Genomic DNA, 15,706 nt, shown 5'->3' on the forward strand with positions numbered 1-15,706 from the left:
ATATCGCGTCTTAGATACCGGGAGAGGTCATTTGCAGTCTAAGGGGAGGTGCTGAAAAGGAGCAGTAGAACGGATCAGTGCATTATTAGTAGATTCGAAGAATTGAGGTTTTATTTTGGCACAAGTCGTCCATTAAGATGTCACACGCCGGATTTCATCAATTGAATATGACATATTTTTTGATCTTACAAAATGCCAAAAGCGCTGTACTCCAGGATGCATTAATGAATTCTATGGTGACTTTAGTTCCTCCAAGGAAGAAACGGCAGCACCACATACTCTCGATAATGCAACGGCAATAATATCCTTACTTCCGGGGTGTTGTTTTATGCCGTATGACAACGGGAGACATTCCATTTTCCACCGTATAGTTTTATCATTTTTAATTTTTCCTCGATTAACAGGTTTAAACATAAAAGATGCGGCTTGCTGGTTTGTTAAAATTGTAAAGTGCTTCCTAGCAAGGAGATTCTTCCATTTTCGGGTGCACTCGACTATGGCATACGCCTCTTTCCCGACTATGAGAAGTCGTATTTCAGATGGATTTAGCGATCGAGAAAATGACGCTACATGCCTCTCAGCCTGTAAAAGAGTGCCTCCGATAGCATTTTTTGAGATATATGTTTCAATAGTAAATGGTAATCCATCATCAATAACTCTTGTAGACGATTCGGTAACGCGTTTATTTTCGACCAGTGGACGAATTTTTATGAATACTTAGGTATCCATTTCGCGTTATACGAAAATTCTAAGACATTTCTTTAACGAATCTGAATGGGAAGGAAGAGGCATTTGTAAAAAAGTTTCAAACGATCAGGATCTGGTTGCATACAAATTTGGTACCCAACAAATTGATGGAATGAAGTGAAAAAAATGATTTTTCTCGGTTAATTTCGAGGTTATATGTCGAGGTAGCCTTTAAAACATTCCAAATTAATATCATGTTCCTCCTGAGTTTTACCGCAAATAGTAATATCATCTACATATGAAAAGGTCCAGATAATTTGTTGTCAGAAATGAAAGAATTCATTAACCGTGGAAAAGCAGAAACCCCATTAGTGACACGCATGGGTATTCGTTTGAATTGGTACAAACGATTTCCAGCTTGAAAGGCAGTGTAGGGCGGATTTTCGGAACAAATTTCGATCTGGAAGTACGCACTGGATAAGTCAATTGTACTAAATATACGATATTGGGCTATTTGGTTCACGAGATCCTCAATTCGAGGCAAAGGGTATGCATCAAGTAAGGTGAAACGGTTAATAGTTTGGGACAAATCAACTACTAATCGTTTCTTTTTATTAGGCAACGAAGTCAGAACAATCTGAGCACGCCATGGTGAATAACTTGTTTTAATTACATCATCCTCAACCAGTTGTGGAATCTCGTTTTCAATGAATCGACACCCTCCGCACGGTAATTTCGAGATTTAGTAGCAATAGATTTGAATTCAGGGGTTAAGTGTCGAAACAATTTCACAGGGGCACTCCTGATCTTGGATATGACACAGATTTTTAGAATATCCTGATGTCCACCAATAGAAATAGTGATACACTGATGTAGTTTTAAAAAAGGCACTCCGAGTATAATATCCATACCGGAATCAGAAAGCACTGTAAAGTCAATTTCTTTATACTCGCAACCATTGAAGGAAATGTTCTCCGTTCAATATTCCGATAGTTTGAGGGAAACGGCGGATGATTCCATGGAAATTACGGAATTACGTTTTGAATGTTTAAACAATACGACCACGGATAAAGTTATCAGAACTGCCGGAGTCTATGAGGGCAGCTAATTATCCCCCTTTTAATTCAACAATTTTAGTAATGAGAGGTCACCTATCACCACCTTTAACATGGGCTACTATAATAGAAACAGTAGAAACTGAAGGTGTCGGTATAGTAGAACGGCAAACTTTGGAGAAATGACCGAGTTTACCACAGTTTCGACATACCTTATCGCGGGTAGGACAATGATGCTGATCATCCTTTAAGTTACATCTCCCTCCACAGTTGTAACATTTGCCATGAACAGAAAGGGCAGCAGGAGGTGGTACAGATTCACACTCCATACGAGAACCAGTAAAATCAGAAATTTTAGTAATAGTGGCCTCATCGGCAGGATAAGTAGACACATTGTTAGTTATAGTAGAAGTAGTAGAAGTAGCAGCCACTGCTTCAATCGGGGAAGCGTATGATTCAGCACGAAAGTGAGATTGTTCTAAAGCCCTAGCACAGTGCGCAGCCGCAGCCTCTTTGAGAGTTAGCGTATCAGTTTCAAGTAGTCTAGGACGTATTACTGAGGACCGGAGACCACGGATAATTGCATCACAGACAGATTCGCCCCTGTAAGGTAACAGTCAGGGACAAATCGATTCAAAACCTGAAGTTATTGGTCGGCACGTTTTCTTGTTGCATACGCGTGGAAAGAAAATATCTAGCATGAATAACGCTTGTCGTAAACACTTTAAGTCATTCGACAGCGTGTTCAAATCCTGAACAACCCTCGATAACGTCAGCAACGGTGGAAGCGATGTTTAAATAAAGAACTTCAAGTTTAACGAATTAATAGTTGATAAAGAGTAATTAAAGTTACGATACCGCAATCTCCAAAGCTTGATAGTCTGAGGGTCTGCCGAGGATACGTCAAATTTGTCTAGACGAATGATCTTCTTCATGAGGGAAATACATTTTTGTTCAATAAATTGTAGTGTTGTAAATGAATGAAGACGTAAAACAACCCTCTTCCCCGGGTTTTATTGAGCAAAATTCACAGTTACTAAAGTAAGAGTTCGGTCTTTTAAAGAAAAAGGAACAAGTGCAAAATCAGGTAGCAAGAAACTGAAATTGCATATCTTTTTTTTAATAGTCAGAACAAAACAATTTAAATGGAAATATTTTAAACGGTAAAAACAAAATAATTTAAATGAAAATATAACAGGCAAACATACGAGAAACCTTTAAAACACTGGTCAGTGTTACGATCTGTAGGCACTTTTACGTTTTTGCTAGAGATTTTGCGTTTATATTTCTTACAAAAAGATGTTACAAGAATGATCACAAATGTGCTGGGTTAAATAGACAACTATAGTTTGAACGGATGCGTCTCTTTTCACATATGTTTTAGATCTATTTTCGTTATAACAGTTTCACATATTAGCCAATATGTTCTACTGTTATCTGATCCTAAACAAAGATATGTTTTTGTCGATTAGGCAGAATCACTTTTGCTGATGTTGTTTACCTGACACGTCTTGTGAACACAACTTCATCATAAACGTGGGCTTCTACACGTCTTTTTATACTGGCATGGTTAAAGAATTCAGATACTTTTTTTGAAAATGCAACGCTCCTCACCGTCCAAAACTCATTCACATAAAGGGCAGGTTTCTGCGTTGGCTTAATTCATGCTTTATTCTGAGAATATATGCATACAGTGTAATATATGGCTGTAGGTGAATCCGGTTGAGTGCAACACTTCATGATTGGTCAAAAAAGCAGAACATTCTCCTTTTATCACTCAAGAGTGTAGGTTTTAATAGCAATTGCAGATAATACAGGGTCTCGACAAATTTTTCGGACATTTTAGTATTCGACTTTCCGAGTACAATAGATTGGCGAAATTCCTTCAATAGAATATGATAAACATATATAAAGACAATACCTGTGATAAAAATGGAAGAAAATCGATTAAGCAAGGAAATTATTTAATTTGCATCATTTTTTAGAAAACACACGCAACATTAATTTTCAAACATCGTTGAAAAACTGTTAATAGTCTGTAATATCACCTTTCCTCCCAATAACTTTTATCAATCTCTGTCCATAATGATCAAATATATGCACAATAATACCTCTACGTGTTTCTATTAGTTGTTTTTTGGCATCTAGTATTCGTTCCCATAGTTGACTCTCTTTCGTTGTTTCATGTCCAGCATAGACAAGTTGCACAAGCATTCTCCAAACATTTTCCATTAAATTTAGTTCTGGGCTTTTTGATGGGCATTCCAGTGTAGTCATATTCTCTTTAGCCATCCATTATGTCGTGAGTTTTAACACATGGATGGTGAAATGACTTTGTTGTAGAACGAAATAATTCCCTATCTCTCTTCTAATCCTTGGAAGGGTATTCTACTTCAGCAACTGTTTGTATCTTTCGCTGTTCTGTCGTCCTGTCAGCTACTCCAACCATATTTTCCATTAGCAAAGATCATACTCCAAACCATAACTCCTCCTTCTTCCATATGCCGTTTGTCTAGAACAACAGGCTCAGCCCTTCGCGACCAAGTACACCATCCATCGGGCCCATCAAACTTGAAACGCTTCTCATCAGTAAATATAACCTTCTTGAAGTCAACATGCGTTGTTAATCATCTTTTGGTCGTCTTCAGTCTCGCTCCTTTGTGTTTCTTTGTTAGTGTATTTTTTTCTTAGCATTTCATACTTCAAAACAATCCTATGCAGCTTTCTTTGTACTGTTCGGACGTTTTCATCCAATTAACATTTCTCCTTCACTTTTATTTTCGTACCTTTTCTCCAGATGACAAAGCCGCGTCACAGTCCTCTTCATTCGCCTTTCAGTCCTCATGCCAATTGATCTTTTTCGTCCTCCATTTTTTCCGCTCGGAGTTTTTCTTCAACATGTATGCAACTGTTGATTTCGACAGCTTAAAATCCATGGCGATCCTTCTGATGCTGAGGACATCTTCCCGCTTCCTCCGTATTAAACAAACGATTTCTTTTGAATGCATTTTATCTCATTAAACTTAATTGTTCTGCCCGTAGAATAGAACATATAATTGATTCTAATGATGGTAGCTAAGTGTACACGCAGAAAATTTGCATACAGTAACATATACATGAACACACCCCTTAATAAAATAAGATTTTTGTCTTGTCCGAAAATAGTGTTGCACAAATTTTCGCAAAAAGCACAAAAAACTAAAATTATCAAAATCAAATAAAAAAGATAAGAAAGAAAACACTAGTCGTGGGTGTTCACTCCTCAGCTACATACTTACCATCTCAAACGTTTTTGGCACTAGTAACCACCTTGAAGTACTTTGTTCAAAGTGTCCGAAAAATATTGTCGGCCCCCTATATAACTTGGGATTCATTAAAAAATTGCTACATATTTGGGGTTAATTGTATAAGTGGCTGTGGAGAATGGTCAGGGTAACCTGGTATAATGAGTTATGCAACATCACTGCCAACCATTTCATGGGAGTAATTGCCCCAAGAAACACGGATAAAATACAAGATTTATTGGTTTATCATGAAAATCGAAAATGTTACTGTTTGAAAGCGTAATGGAAAATATCTTGTAAATCGATAATGTTCAACCTGAAATTTGAAGCTTTCTCATACCTCAATCTTGTCCAAATGTCAGAATGATGAAGAGTAGATCCAAACTGGCAGAAAACCAAGAAAGTGTTGCAACTCTTGTGGTTGGATTATTTAGGCGTTATATTGACTAGCATAAATAAAAACAAAACATTCCTGAATATAGTAACAATTTTCATATTTTTATATCTAATATATAAACTCACTATGACTGTTTGTTTCTATCTTTGTGTGTGTCTGTGTTCCTTTTTCTACATCTTTTCTCCTCCCACACGAATCTGCACTGGACGGTATGCAGTAGCTCAAAATTTTGCATTTTTGGTGCAGAACTTTATTAGAGGATTTACAGATTAGGCCCCAGCTATTACAACAATGCTTAGGTGCTTCAGGTGACACGTATCCTTATAAAATTTGTAAGAATACAATATTGAAAAGTGCTCTTATATAACAGAATGCATCCGTAGTTTCGGCCGAATTACAACTGAGGATGAACTGTACAATTTAAAGCAAAATTATTTATGTCTGAAGCTGGATGTTTTTTTTTTTACATAGGCATCACCACATTATCAAGGCCCAGAGGCCACTCAAGGATAAGGATTAAAGAGTGTACAGTAGAAATTGGACAATATAGTAATCATTAGTTATGAAAATTTGGTAAATTTGATAACTTATATGGAACGGCTCATCAAGAACTTATTTACTTTAGACTTGAACACAACAATATTGTAGTCAGCCGGAAAGCAGAAAAACGGAAGACAATTCCACAGGCGTGCAGTTCTAAGAAAGAAGCTTTGTTCATGGAATCTACGTTTAGGTTTAGGCACAGATAAAGAGTGGGGGAAATTATTGATAGTGTTTACAGCTAGACGAGTGTTTCTTGTGAAAGTTTGGCGAGGGGGGACCATAGATTGAAGCTCAGTCGAACACTTTCCATGAAAATAACGATACATCAGAGACAAACACGCAACATCTCTTTTGTGAGATAGAGGTTGAAGCGAAGAGAAAAGGACATCTCCTACGAGGCTACGAAGTCTATTTTGAACTCTATCAATGCAGGACAAGTCCTTTCTAGCAGCTCCTGCCCAGATGTGGCAACATTAATCCATCTTTGGACGTACCTGGCTCTTATATAGATAGAGAATAGCATCAGCAGTGAGATATTTACCGGATCGATAGAAAGATCCCACCATTTTTCCAGCGGCCTTGGCAACAGATTTGATGTACGTGTTCCATTTAAGATCAGGAGTAATGATCAAGCCCAGAAGCTTGTCAAAACTTGAGGCCTCCTGAAGACGAGAGCCATTCATTTCAATTGATGTCAAATGTGGATTAGAATGTTGATGATGTAAAGAGAGAAGCTTGGTTTTAGATGCATTAAAAGTAACCAGCCACTCCTTTCCCCATTGTACTACGTGCTCAAGATCAGAGGAGAGAGAATTGGAGAGAACTTCGTCGTTTACTGTCTTAGATGTGCAACCATAAATGGTAGTGTCGTCAGCATAAATGTCTACAAATGATGTAAGGATGTGATTTGGAAGATCATTAATGTAGATCAGGAAAAGAGTTGGGCCCAGAATGGACCCCTGAGGGACACCGGCATTAATACTGTGAGCTTCTGATTTTTTCCCTCAACTACTACTCTTATGAACCTATCAGAAAGAAATGATTTAATAATTGAGAAGACATTTCCAGCTATACCATAACTAGCGATCTTATGAAGTAAACCTTTATACCATACCCTATCAAAGGCCTTAGATATGTCAAGAGCAATTGCCCTAGAAAGATTGCCACCGTCGAGAGATTTGCTAATCCTATCCGATATAACTGTAAGCACATCTGCTGTAGATCTAGCAGAACGAAAACCATATTGAGTGTCACTAAAAAGGTTATTTTTGTTGAGATGTTTGATTACTTCTGTATTTAACACAGATTCTAGCAATTTACTCATGACGCACAGGAGACTTATTGGCCTGTACTGAGAGGGGGATGAGCGATCACCTGAATTCTTAAATACAGGGCATACTGATGAGATTTTCCAGGGAGATGGGAAACTATTCTCCTTAAGACAACGTTTAAACAGTTTTGTAAGTATGGGCGCTAGTTCAGGTTGAAGTTTTTTGAGTACTATAATTGGAATACCGTCAGGGCCAGTTGCTTTACTGGAATCAAGGTTTTTGATTAGCTTGGCAACATCACGTACAGATATACGTATATCACATAGCGTGTTTTCTGATACAGGAGGAAATATTGGGGTCACACAAAGTTTTACATGACCATCAGATAAATGTCTGAATATTTTTATATCACGTCGTCGGATAAAATCATTCCACCAGTATAAATTTACAAATTCTATTAATCTTCACTTAACTTCATTCATTCGTCATTATATTATTTAACTCAATCTTTTTTTCTAGACATAACCTTAAATATAATTAACGATTACACCTTGTCTAACATTACTTTTTTTGAACTTTGCTTTTTTTCAGGTTTCTCGCTTACAAGCAATAGTATAGCAAGTGTATAAAAGTGCTGTTACGTATTTTACTCCGACAGAAATAAACAGTTATTATCATTCGATTTCTTCTACTCAGGGAATAATTTCTAAATTTTCTAGTTGTTACTTAACATAGTTTACCTCCACCATATAGATATAGATATATAAGGAGAGCAAGAGATAGATAGAGAGAAAGAGAGAGAAGGGGTGGGACTGATAGAAAGAGATACAGTAAATAAAAGAGCGTGTGAGTGGAGCGTAAGTGTTTATTTAGTGAAGCTCAAATTCCGTGCTGAAGCATTGACATCGAACTTATATTGGCTCACTTACAAAAACAATCAAAGGTTTATGGTGTTTCTCTAACGAAATGCACAAATGAAAAACAAAGGGAAATCGAACCTTTGGTAAACAACATAAGAAACGAACACAAAATTGAGTAGAAGTATACAGTAGAAAGGACGAAAAATTTTCTCGAATAACATATACAGACAAAGATAAAGACAAGTTAACAAGTATCATATCTTTCATATTGTTATTCTATATTCGCCCAAAGACTTCCGGCACAAACCATACTTCTACCTGTCAAATGTGGATGACACTTTAGACATAGGTGCGAAATGTAAGAGTTTGAATGTCAACAGAAAACAATAACTATATATATATGGAACTCATGCACTTATTGATCCGTGCTGAAATAATAACGTTATTATTTAAAAAGCCATTCTTAACATAGTGATGGGAGGGTGTCTTGTACCTATTCTTTACTTTAACAATTGAATTAAAAGAAAACATATAATAAAACTTTAATTAAACTTAGAAATACGATTTAAAAAATAGCACGGACCAGTAAGTGGATTATCACCATATATATATATATATATATATATATATATATATATATATATATATATATATATATATATATATATATATATATATATATGTATGTGTATGTGTGTGCATATATATATGTGTATATATATATGTGCGTGTGTATGTGAGTGTGTGTGTGTGCTCAAGTATTAGGGTTAAAATATAAATTTTGTTGATGTATATACAATGCAATATTCTTATAAATAGTCACATTATTTATATTTTCTCTTTTTTGTACACACTATTATGTATAATATGGCTGCCAGTCCACATTAATCGCACACCTCATCTAAAATTATTAAATCCAGACATTCAAAGCTATTCTTTGTGCTAATTATTTAATAGGTTTTTGTATGGTAGCGTACTACTAAAACATTGTTTTTCTATCTTGCTTAAAAGCATGCACTATACTTATGATAACAGTTTTAATAAATACATAATACTCACTTTTCGCTTAATATTTAGAAAAACTGAAATATATTTATAATTATTCTTTTACAAATAGTATTCCTAGTATTCATTGCTAGAACGATTGGAAGCTATACCAGTGTATTGAAGTCTCACGTTAGGAATAATAAGGGATGTTATATTCTCAAAAAAAACATTTCATGCTGAAGCCTTACATCGTGTGTTCAAACTGTTTTGGATAAAGATTGCTTAATATATTATGTATTATATATTAAATTGATAAAGATTATTTAATATATTATGCATTATATATTAAATTAATAAAGATTATTTAATATATTATGTATTATTATTAAATTAATAAAGATTATTTAATATATTGCCACCTTCTTTAAATTAATAGAATACTACGTCTTAAATGGACTGATAAATACAACTAGATTCGTTTTAGTTTTATTCGTGTATTTTTATTAGTGGGAACATGTATACTTTGCTTAAGCATATCCTGCTTTGTTCATTGTTTTAGATTATTATGAGGATAGTGTCAATTGCAAATATATATTTAGGATTATCATTTAGTTTAATACATAATTTGACTGAAAAACTGTGTAAATCTTACAGATATATCTCTATACAATTTGAATTTATAATAGTAAACTTTACAAATATATATGGAACTCTCGAACAGAACTTACAGATTAAAGTAGTAATATAAATTAATCAATTTATCAAACCTATCATAAGCAACACTATTTATCAGAAAAGTTAAACAACGTTTAGTTTTATTTCTTATAGCCAATATATCGACTTTAAACTTGGGACATTAATTTCGGAATAAAACTTAGAAACATATATAAGATGCAACTAGAGATTTTTTAGTACTTATGCAGTATAATGCCCGTTTCAGAAACGACCGTCAAAATTGGAAAATGCCGGATTATATCGAGCGAGTCAAGAAAAAAAAATAACCGCCGGACTATAACGAGCAGACGCAAGTATAAAAAAAATAAAAGAAAAAAAAATGAAAAAAAACAAACAAACAGAAATCTACTGTAAGAATACTAACATTTTACTGTTTTATTATCATTTTAGGCAGTCGTTATTTAGGGGGGGTAATAAAATAAAATAAAACATTCTTTTTTTAAAAATTGGGGCAGACGACAACTGCAGTCTTTGTAAAACAATGTTTACTTATGGATTTTTGCAGCAAAATACATCTTTTTTTAATTATTTTATATAGATATATTTTTTGTTTGTTTTTGTTTTTGCTTTTCTTGCGGTTGTCAGTTATTGTGGATTAGGCTTTTGGCTTTCTGCTATGTGCTTCATTATATAGAAAAAAAGAATTATTTTTATTATATGGTTCCGCACTCTCTTTTATTTCGTTGTTCCACATCCTTCCACATCCTCTTAACGTACTTTGTGGAAGCCCTAGTGGTAGGGTCAACAAAACGAAGATGTTTGTACTTTTCCGATTCTTCGTGGCAGTATGCTTCCCAGCAATTGAAAACTATCATTTTCCCCGGCAATGTGTATTTTTTATTAACGGAATAAAAGTTGCTGATTTATAGTCTGGGATCGGGACAAAAAATGAAAACCCTTCTTCTTAGCAGGCTCGTATCCTCCGAAAACCCAGAGCGGTTCGACGACTCTCCTGGCATTATGTTTTCGTCTATTGACAACGGACTCGTCAATTTCCACTGTGTGCTCTGGAAATTCGTTGACGATTCCTAAGGAAATAGTCTTGGCAAATATCCCTCAGACGTTTATCCAATCGATGAAAGTGAGATCCGACTCTATATCGCACTCTATCTGTAGGTTATTGCGTGTTCATTTCTAACGCCGACAAATATAATATTCGTATAATTAATTAACGTTTGTTGGCACTTCCATGTACAATTTAAAACATTTCATCTGGTAATTTTGCTTCTTGGGGTTTTCCGGTATTTGTCTTCGTGGGATATTCTTTGTTAAACAAAGTACACAAATGTACACCATTACTCTGATTATGCATATTCACGCGCTACACATTGTGCATGATTATGCACTTTGAGACACCTGGCTAAGCTAACTAACACGTTCCTTCATCTATACAATTATTTGATGCTTGTGTTCATTATCAAATATATCAATTATGCCAGGTTCATGTATATTGCTATTTAATTGTGCTACTTATCTTCTCAATAATAAATACCAATATGCATTTTTGTTAAATAAGTATGAATCTGTATCGTTACACAAAATAAGCTAATAAAAATAGTACACGTTTGCAGCACTTAAACATATGTATCAGAAAAGCACACTGCCTAAAAGCAATTCGTTAAGTAGTCGTCTACTGTCTAGTACAATTTAACGGGGGCTGTTCTCGTTTAATTTTCAGGTATGAAAATTTAAATGACAAATATCGTTGTATGATTTTATATGAATACTAGCAAATCGGATAGCGTTACCCGATCATAAAATAGGTTATAATATGGTATTTAAATTCATGCAGATTACGTATTTATAAGTGGAGAGGGGCCGTTCAGCGTATCCCGGTTCAAAATGAACTTTAATATTACACTTTTATTTATGCACGTTTATATTTATTATTTTAAAGTCAATAATGTATTAATTGCTATATTGTACTCAATATATGGTAATAATTTCCAAAGTAAAATATTACTTGGGTTCTATCACCTAGAATAGAAATCTAAGCGTATATGCTTCTAGCCTTATACATTACTCTCTGACCCACGCATATATGTAAAATGTAAAAAAAAATATATTGTTAACCTATAAATGTATATTTGCAAAACGTTGAACAGCACTTTAATTTTAGTTATATCTTCCAGTTCCATTATTGTTAAATAAATTACTCCCTTGGCAATTATTTTGACGGTTAAGAATCAAATCTAATTTGTTATATTTATGTTTTTATTAAAATGCGTGGACGTATTTAATTCGTTAATACACCTTTTTTTTACACGGAGGTCACCACTAATCAAGGCCTGGAAGCCACTCAGGGATAAGGGTTATTGCAAGTACAGTACGTTAGTGTGGAGATTAAATGACGTGTTCATCAGGAATTTGTTTACGCTGAACTTGAAGACATCCAGGTTGTAGTCAGGTGGGAAGCAGGCAGACGGAACAGAGTTCCACAGGCGTGCAGTTCTAAGAAAAAAGTTTTGTTCTTGGAATCTACGTTTTGATTTAGGCAGAGATAAAGAGTGGGGAAAAATTTTCACATTGGATTCAGCTAGACGGGTGTTTTTCGTGAAAGATTGGCGAGGGCGGACTAGAGATTGGAGTTCAGACGAGCACCTGCCATGGAAATAACGATAAAACAAGGATAGGCTCGCAACGTCTCTTCTGTGGGAGAAAGGTAGCAGGGTAGAGAAAAGGGCATCCCCCACTAAGCCACGAAGTCTATTTTGTACTCTGTCAAGGCAGGATAAATGTTTTTAGCAGCTCCTAACCAGATATGGCAGCAGTATTCCATCCTTGGACGTACTTGGCTTTTATATAGATAGAGAATTGCATCAGTAATGATATATCTTCTGGAGCGGTAGAAGGATCCCACCATCTTTCCAGTGACCTTGGCAACAGCCAGTACGTGTTCCATTTCAGACCAGGAGTAATGGTCAAACCCAGAAGCTTATCAAAACATGGCGCTTCTCCTAGACGAGAGTCATTCATTTCAATTGATGCCAGATGGGGATAAGAGCGTTGATGATGTAAAGATAGGAGTTTGGTTTTAGATGCATTAAAGGTAACCAGCCACGTTCCCCCCCTACACTGAACTACGCGCTCGAGATCAGAGAGAACTTTGTCATTTACAGCCTTTGATGTGTTGCCTTAGATTGTCATGTCATCAGCATAGCTTTCAACGAATGGTTTAAGTATGTGTTTAGGGAGATCATTGATGTAGATCAGGAAGAGAGTTGGGCCCAGGATTGACCCTTGAGGGACTCGAGCATTAATACTGCAGGCCTCTGATTTTTGTCCATCGACCACTGCTCTTATACCGAACTCACATAAATATTGATTTAAAAAATGTTTTATGTGATTATAATGGAAGCACTGACATTTTTACGTGTGACTTAGCACTCATCAAGAACCGAACCCACTCGAGGATAAAATGCAATGAATTTAAGACGGTCGTGTAGTATATTGAGTAGAATTTGATTATTTTTCAGTACGGAAAAACAAGAACTTGTTTACATAAGATTTGAATGCTACCATGTTGCATTCAACAACAACAAAAAATAAACAGGCTGGCAGCTCTGGGAAAAAAGCTTTGCTTATGGAATCTGCGTTAGATAACGCTTATGGAATCGAGATTTAGAGAGTGAGGAAATTAGTACATATTCGTTGTAGCTATTCGAGTAATTTAAAAAAAAAATTCAATGACGAAACATAGCCTGGAGTTTAGTCGAGCACCTGATATGAACGGAAAAACAGAAAGAGGGTCGAGACGTCGGTAACACGGTGGTCCCAATTACAAACCCAGCAAAGGTATAACAGAGGGAAGACCGTGATGTTCACCAATGACAAGCGGATTTTTAGGTGGTTGTTTTTAAGCACCCACAAATGTCCAATGGCGACGTGTCAGCCGCTTCTACAATGACAGGCTTGATATTACGCTCGGCACAAATGCCGGATGCGGTGGATTAATGACCTTCTCTCTCTCTCTCTCTCTCTCTCTCTCTCTCTCTCTCTCTCTTGCTGGCTGTTCGCTGAAAAACGTCATTTTAATATGGTTTCTTGTCTCTGAAGTTCATTCACAAGTTATCAAGCGATGAATAATCGACACGCACGCTAGGTTTAGTTTTCGTTGTGAGGCTTAATTAATACAAGAAGAAAATAATAATTGTGTACAGTTTATCAATAGGAAGAGTATCGTATATATTTTCTTTTCCTGGCAGTCTGTGGATAATTATTAAAACGGTGCCTTTTTTCCTGGTTTTAACAACTGATTTTTACTTGCTTATCAGATGATCAATACACACTGTTTTCATGAGGGGTAGTACTCTCGGCTCAAAACCGCGAAAAATAATGGCTCAAAACTGAGGGTATTTTTTGCTCTGCAATGGCTTATAAATAAGAGAGTGCCGTTAAGGCAGTCTAGTCTAGTATTCAAACCAACCGATCCTTGTTCATTACGTAATAATCTGGTTCGCCTGAATTGGATAATTAGCCATATCACCCACGCATATACGCTAGGTCAATTCTCCCAGCATCGACTATTTTCTCATATACAGACCGACCCTGGGGCGTGACTTTTGAAGTCAGTTCTCTAACCAAAACATAGTTATTCCAAATAATTCATTAACTGCAATATTGCTTAATTACCTTAATATTAAATAATGTTTTATTTTACTTTACGACGAAAATCTATTTCATATCAGTGATTGAACTAGTTCCTCTTTATTTTTTAAACTAACAGTATTATTAAGGAAGATGTCAAGATTGTCGCATAAACAAAAAAAACAACAACTCTAGTCAAGATCTCATTAGCCCCTCACTCTTTTGAGGTAATTTTCGACCATCATAGCTGGTTTGGTCATATTCGGCCACTTTGTTCTCCCACCTTCTAAAGGAAATGTTTTAGTCTAACCCGTCCATACGCTCCTTGTCCATCCTAGACCAATCGGTTGTCAGTCTAAACTCTGATTAGGTCTCTAGTAGTCAATGCCCAATGATATCTCGGCACTAGTTGGTTCGTACAGATTATCTCTTCGACTGCAGTCTACCTGCAAAAGAATGAAAATTCATGCAGCATACACTAAGCTACTAAAATTATATATCCATGCATGGAAGGGTTATATAGGTCTATGTATATAGTTTATCATAAAAGTAGAAAAGGTTATATATGCCCTTGTATATAGTTCATTATAAAAGCAAGAATGCAGTTCCAATCAAGACAATCGTTTTCAACTGTAGTTATTTTTTCAAATATGATCTCTTCTAGAACCATGTGGTCCAGGGTTAAACGGAGAGTCAACTATCGCGTAACAAAAAATCCTTCTAATGTAATTATTCACCTTAGTTCCTTCTAAAAGAACATGCAATCGGTCAGTCAGATTTTTTCTCTTAATCTGCTTCTCCAGGACCGTAGCCTCTTATGGAGTTTATACATCTTTAAAAATGTTTTTTTTTCTAATGCTCTTCTTTTAGTTAAGTCTCCGGCACGAGAAAACACGCATTCAATTAATCTATCTAGGCGCGGATATTCGCTTTTATTTTTATCTCTTTTCTTTTTAATTATTTTATTATGGCTATATGGTCTCCCTCTGGAGTCAAAGTTAACACAAGACAGTCTCTCGGTTCGTTCGCATGTACAAAAAATTCATAAGAATTATCAATGTCAATCTTAATTACCTCATTAATTCATCTCAGAGTTCTTGGTAGTAAGGGTGCTATCTTTAACTTGGGTAGTATCTGCCCTGTTTGGAGTCATACCTGTTTCAAGTGAATTTTTGCGAGAGTAACCCTCGCCATCGGTACAAGAAACCCTGGCACGTTTCTTACTATCAAGCTTTCTCACCCGTTTCTTGACACACCACATCCCTGCCACCCACATCGCATTCAGAACTGTTGTCATGCT

The 15,706-nt window shown here is 35.7% G+C and overlaps 1 protein-coding gene across 1 annotated transcript in view; it reads right to left on the minus strand.

Annotated features, from left to right (window-relative positions):
* Positions 1-761: 761 nt before the first annotated feature.
* The window catches only part of LOC145241607 (uncharacterized), a 164,813-nt gene continuing 149,868 nt past the window's right edge, over positions 762-15,706 (minus strand). The window contains exons 3-4 of the mRNA XM_080104693.1: positions 1,955-2,345; positions 762-770 (exon numbers count right to left, since the gene is read on the minus strand). Coding sequence (XP_079960819.1) covers positions 762-770; positions 1,955-2,345 — 400 coding nt within the window. The remainder of the gene's footprint in view (positions 771-1,954; positions 2,346-15,706) is intronic.

This window comes from Euprymna scolopes, chromosome 20 (genome assembly GCF_053919585.1).
Source record: "Euprymna scolopes isolate OS-2025 chromosome 20, ASM5391958v1, whole genome shotgun sequence".
In the NCBI taxonomy this organism is placed as follows: domain Eukaryota; kingdom Metazoa; phylum Mollusca; class Cephalopoda; order Sepiida; family Sepiolidae; genus Euprymna; species Euprymna scolopes.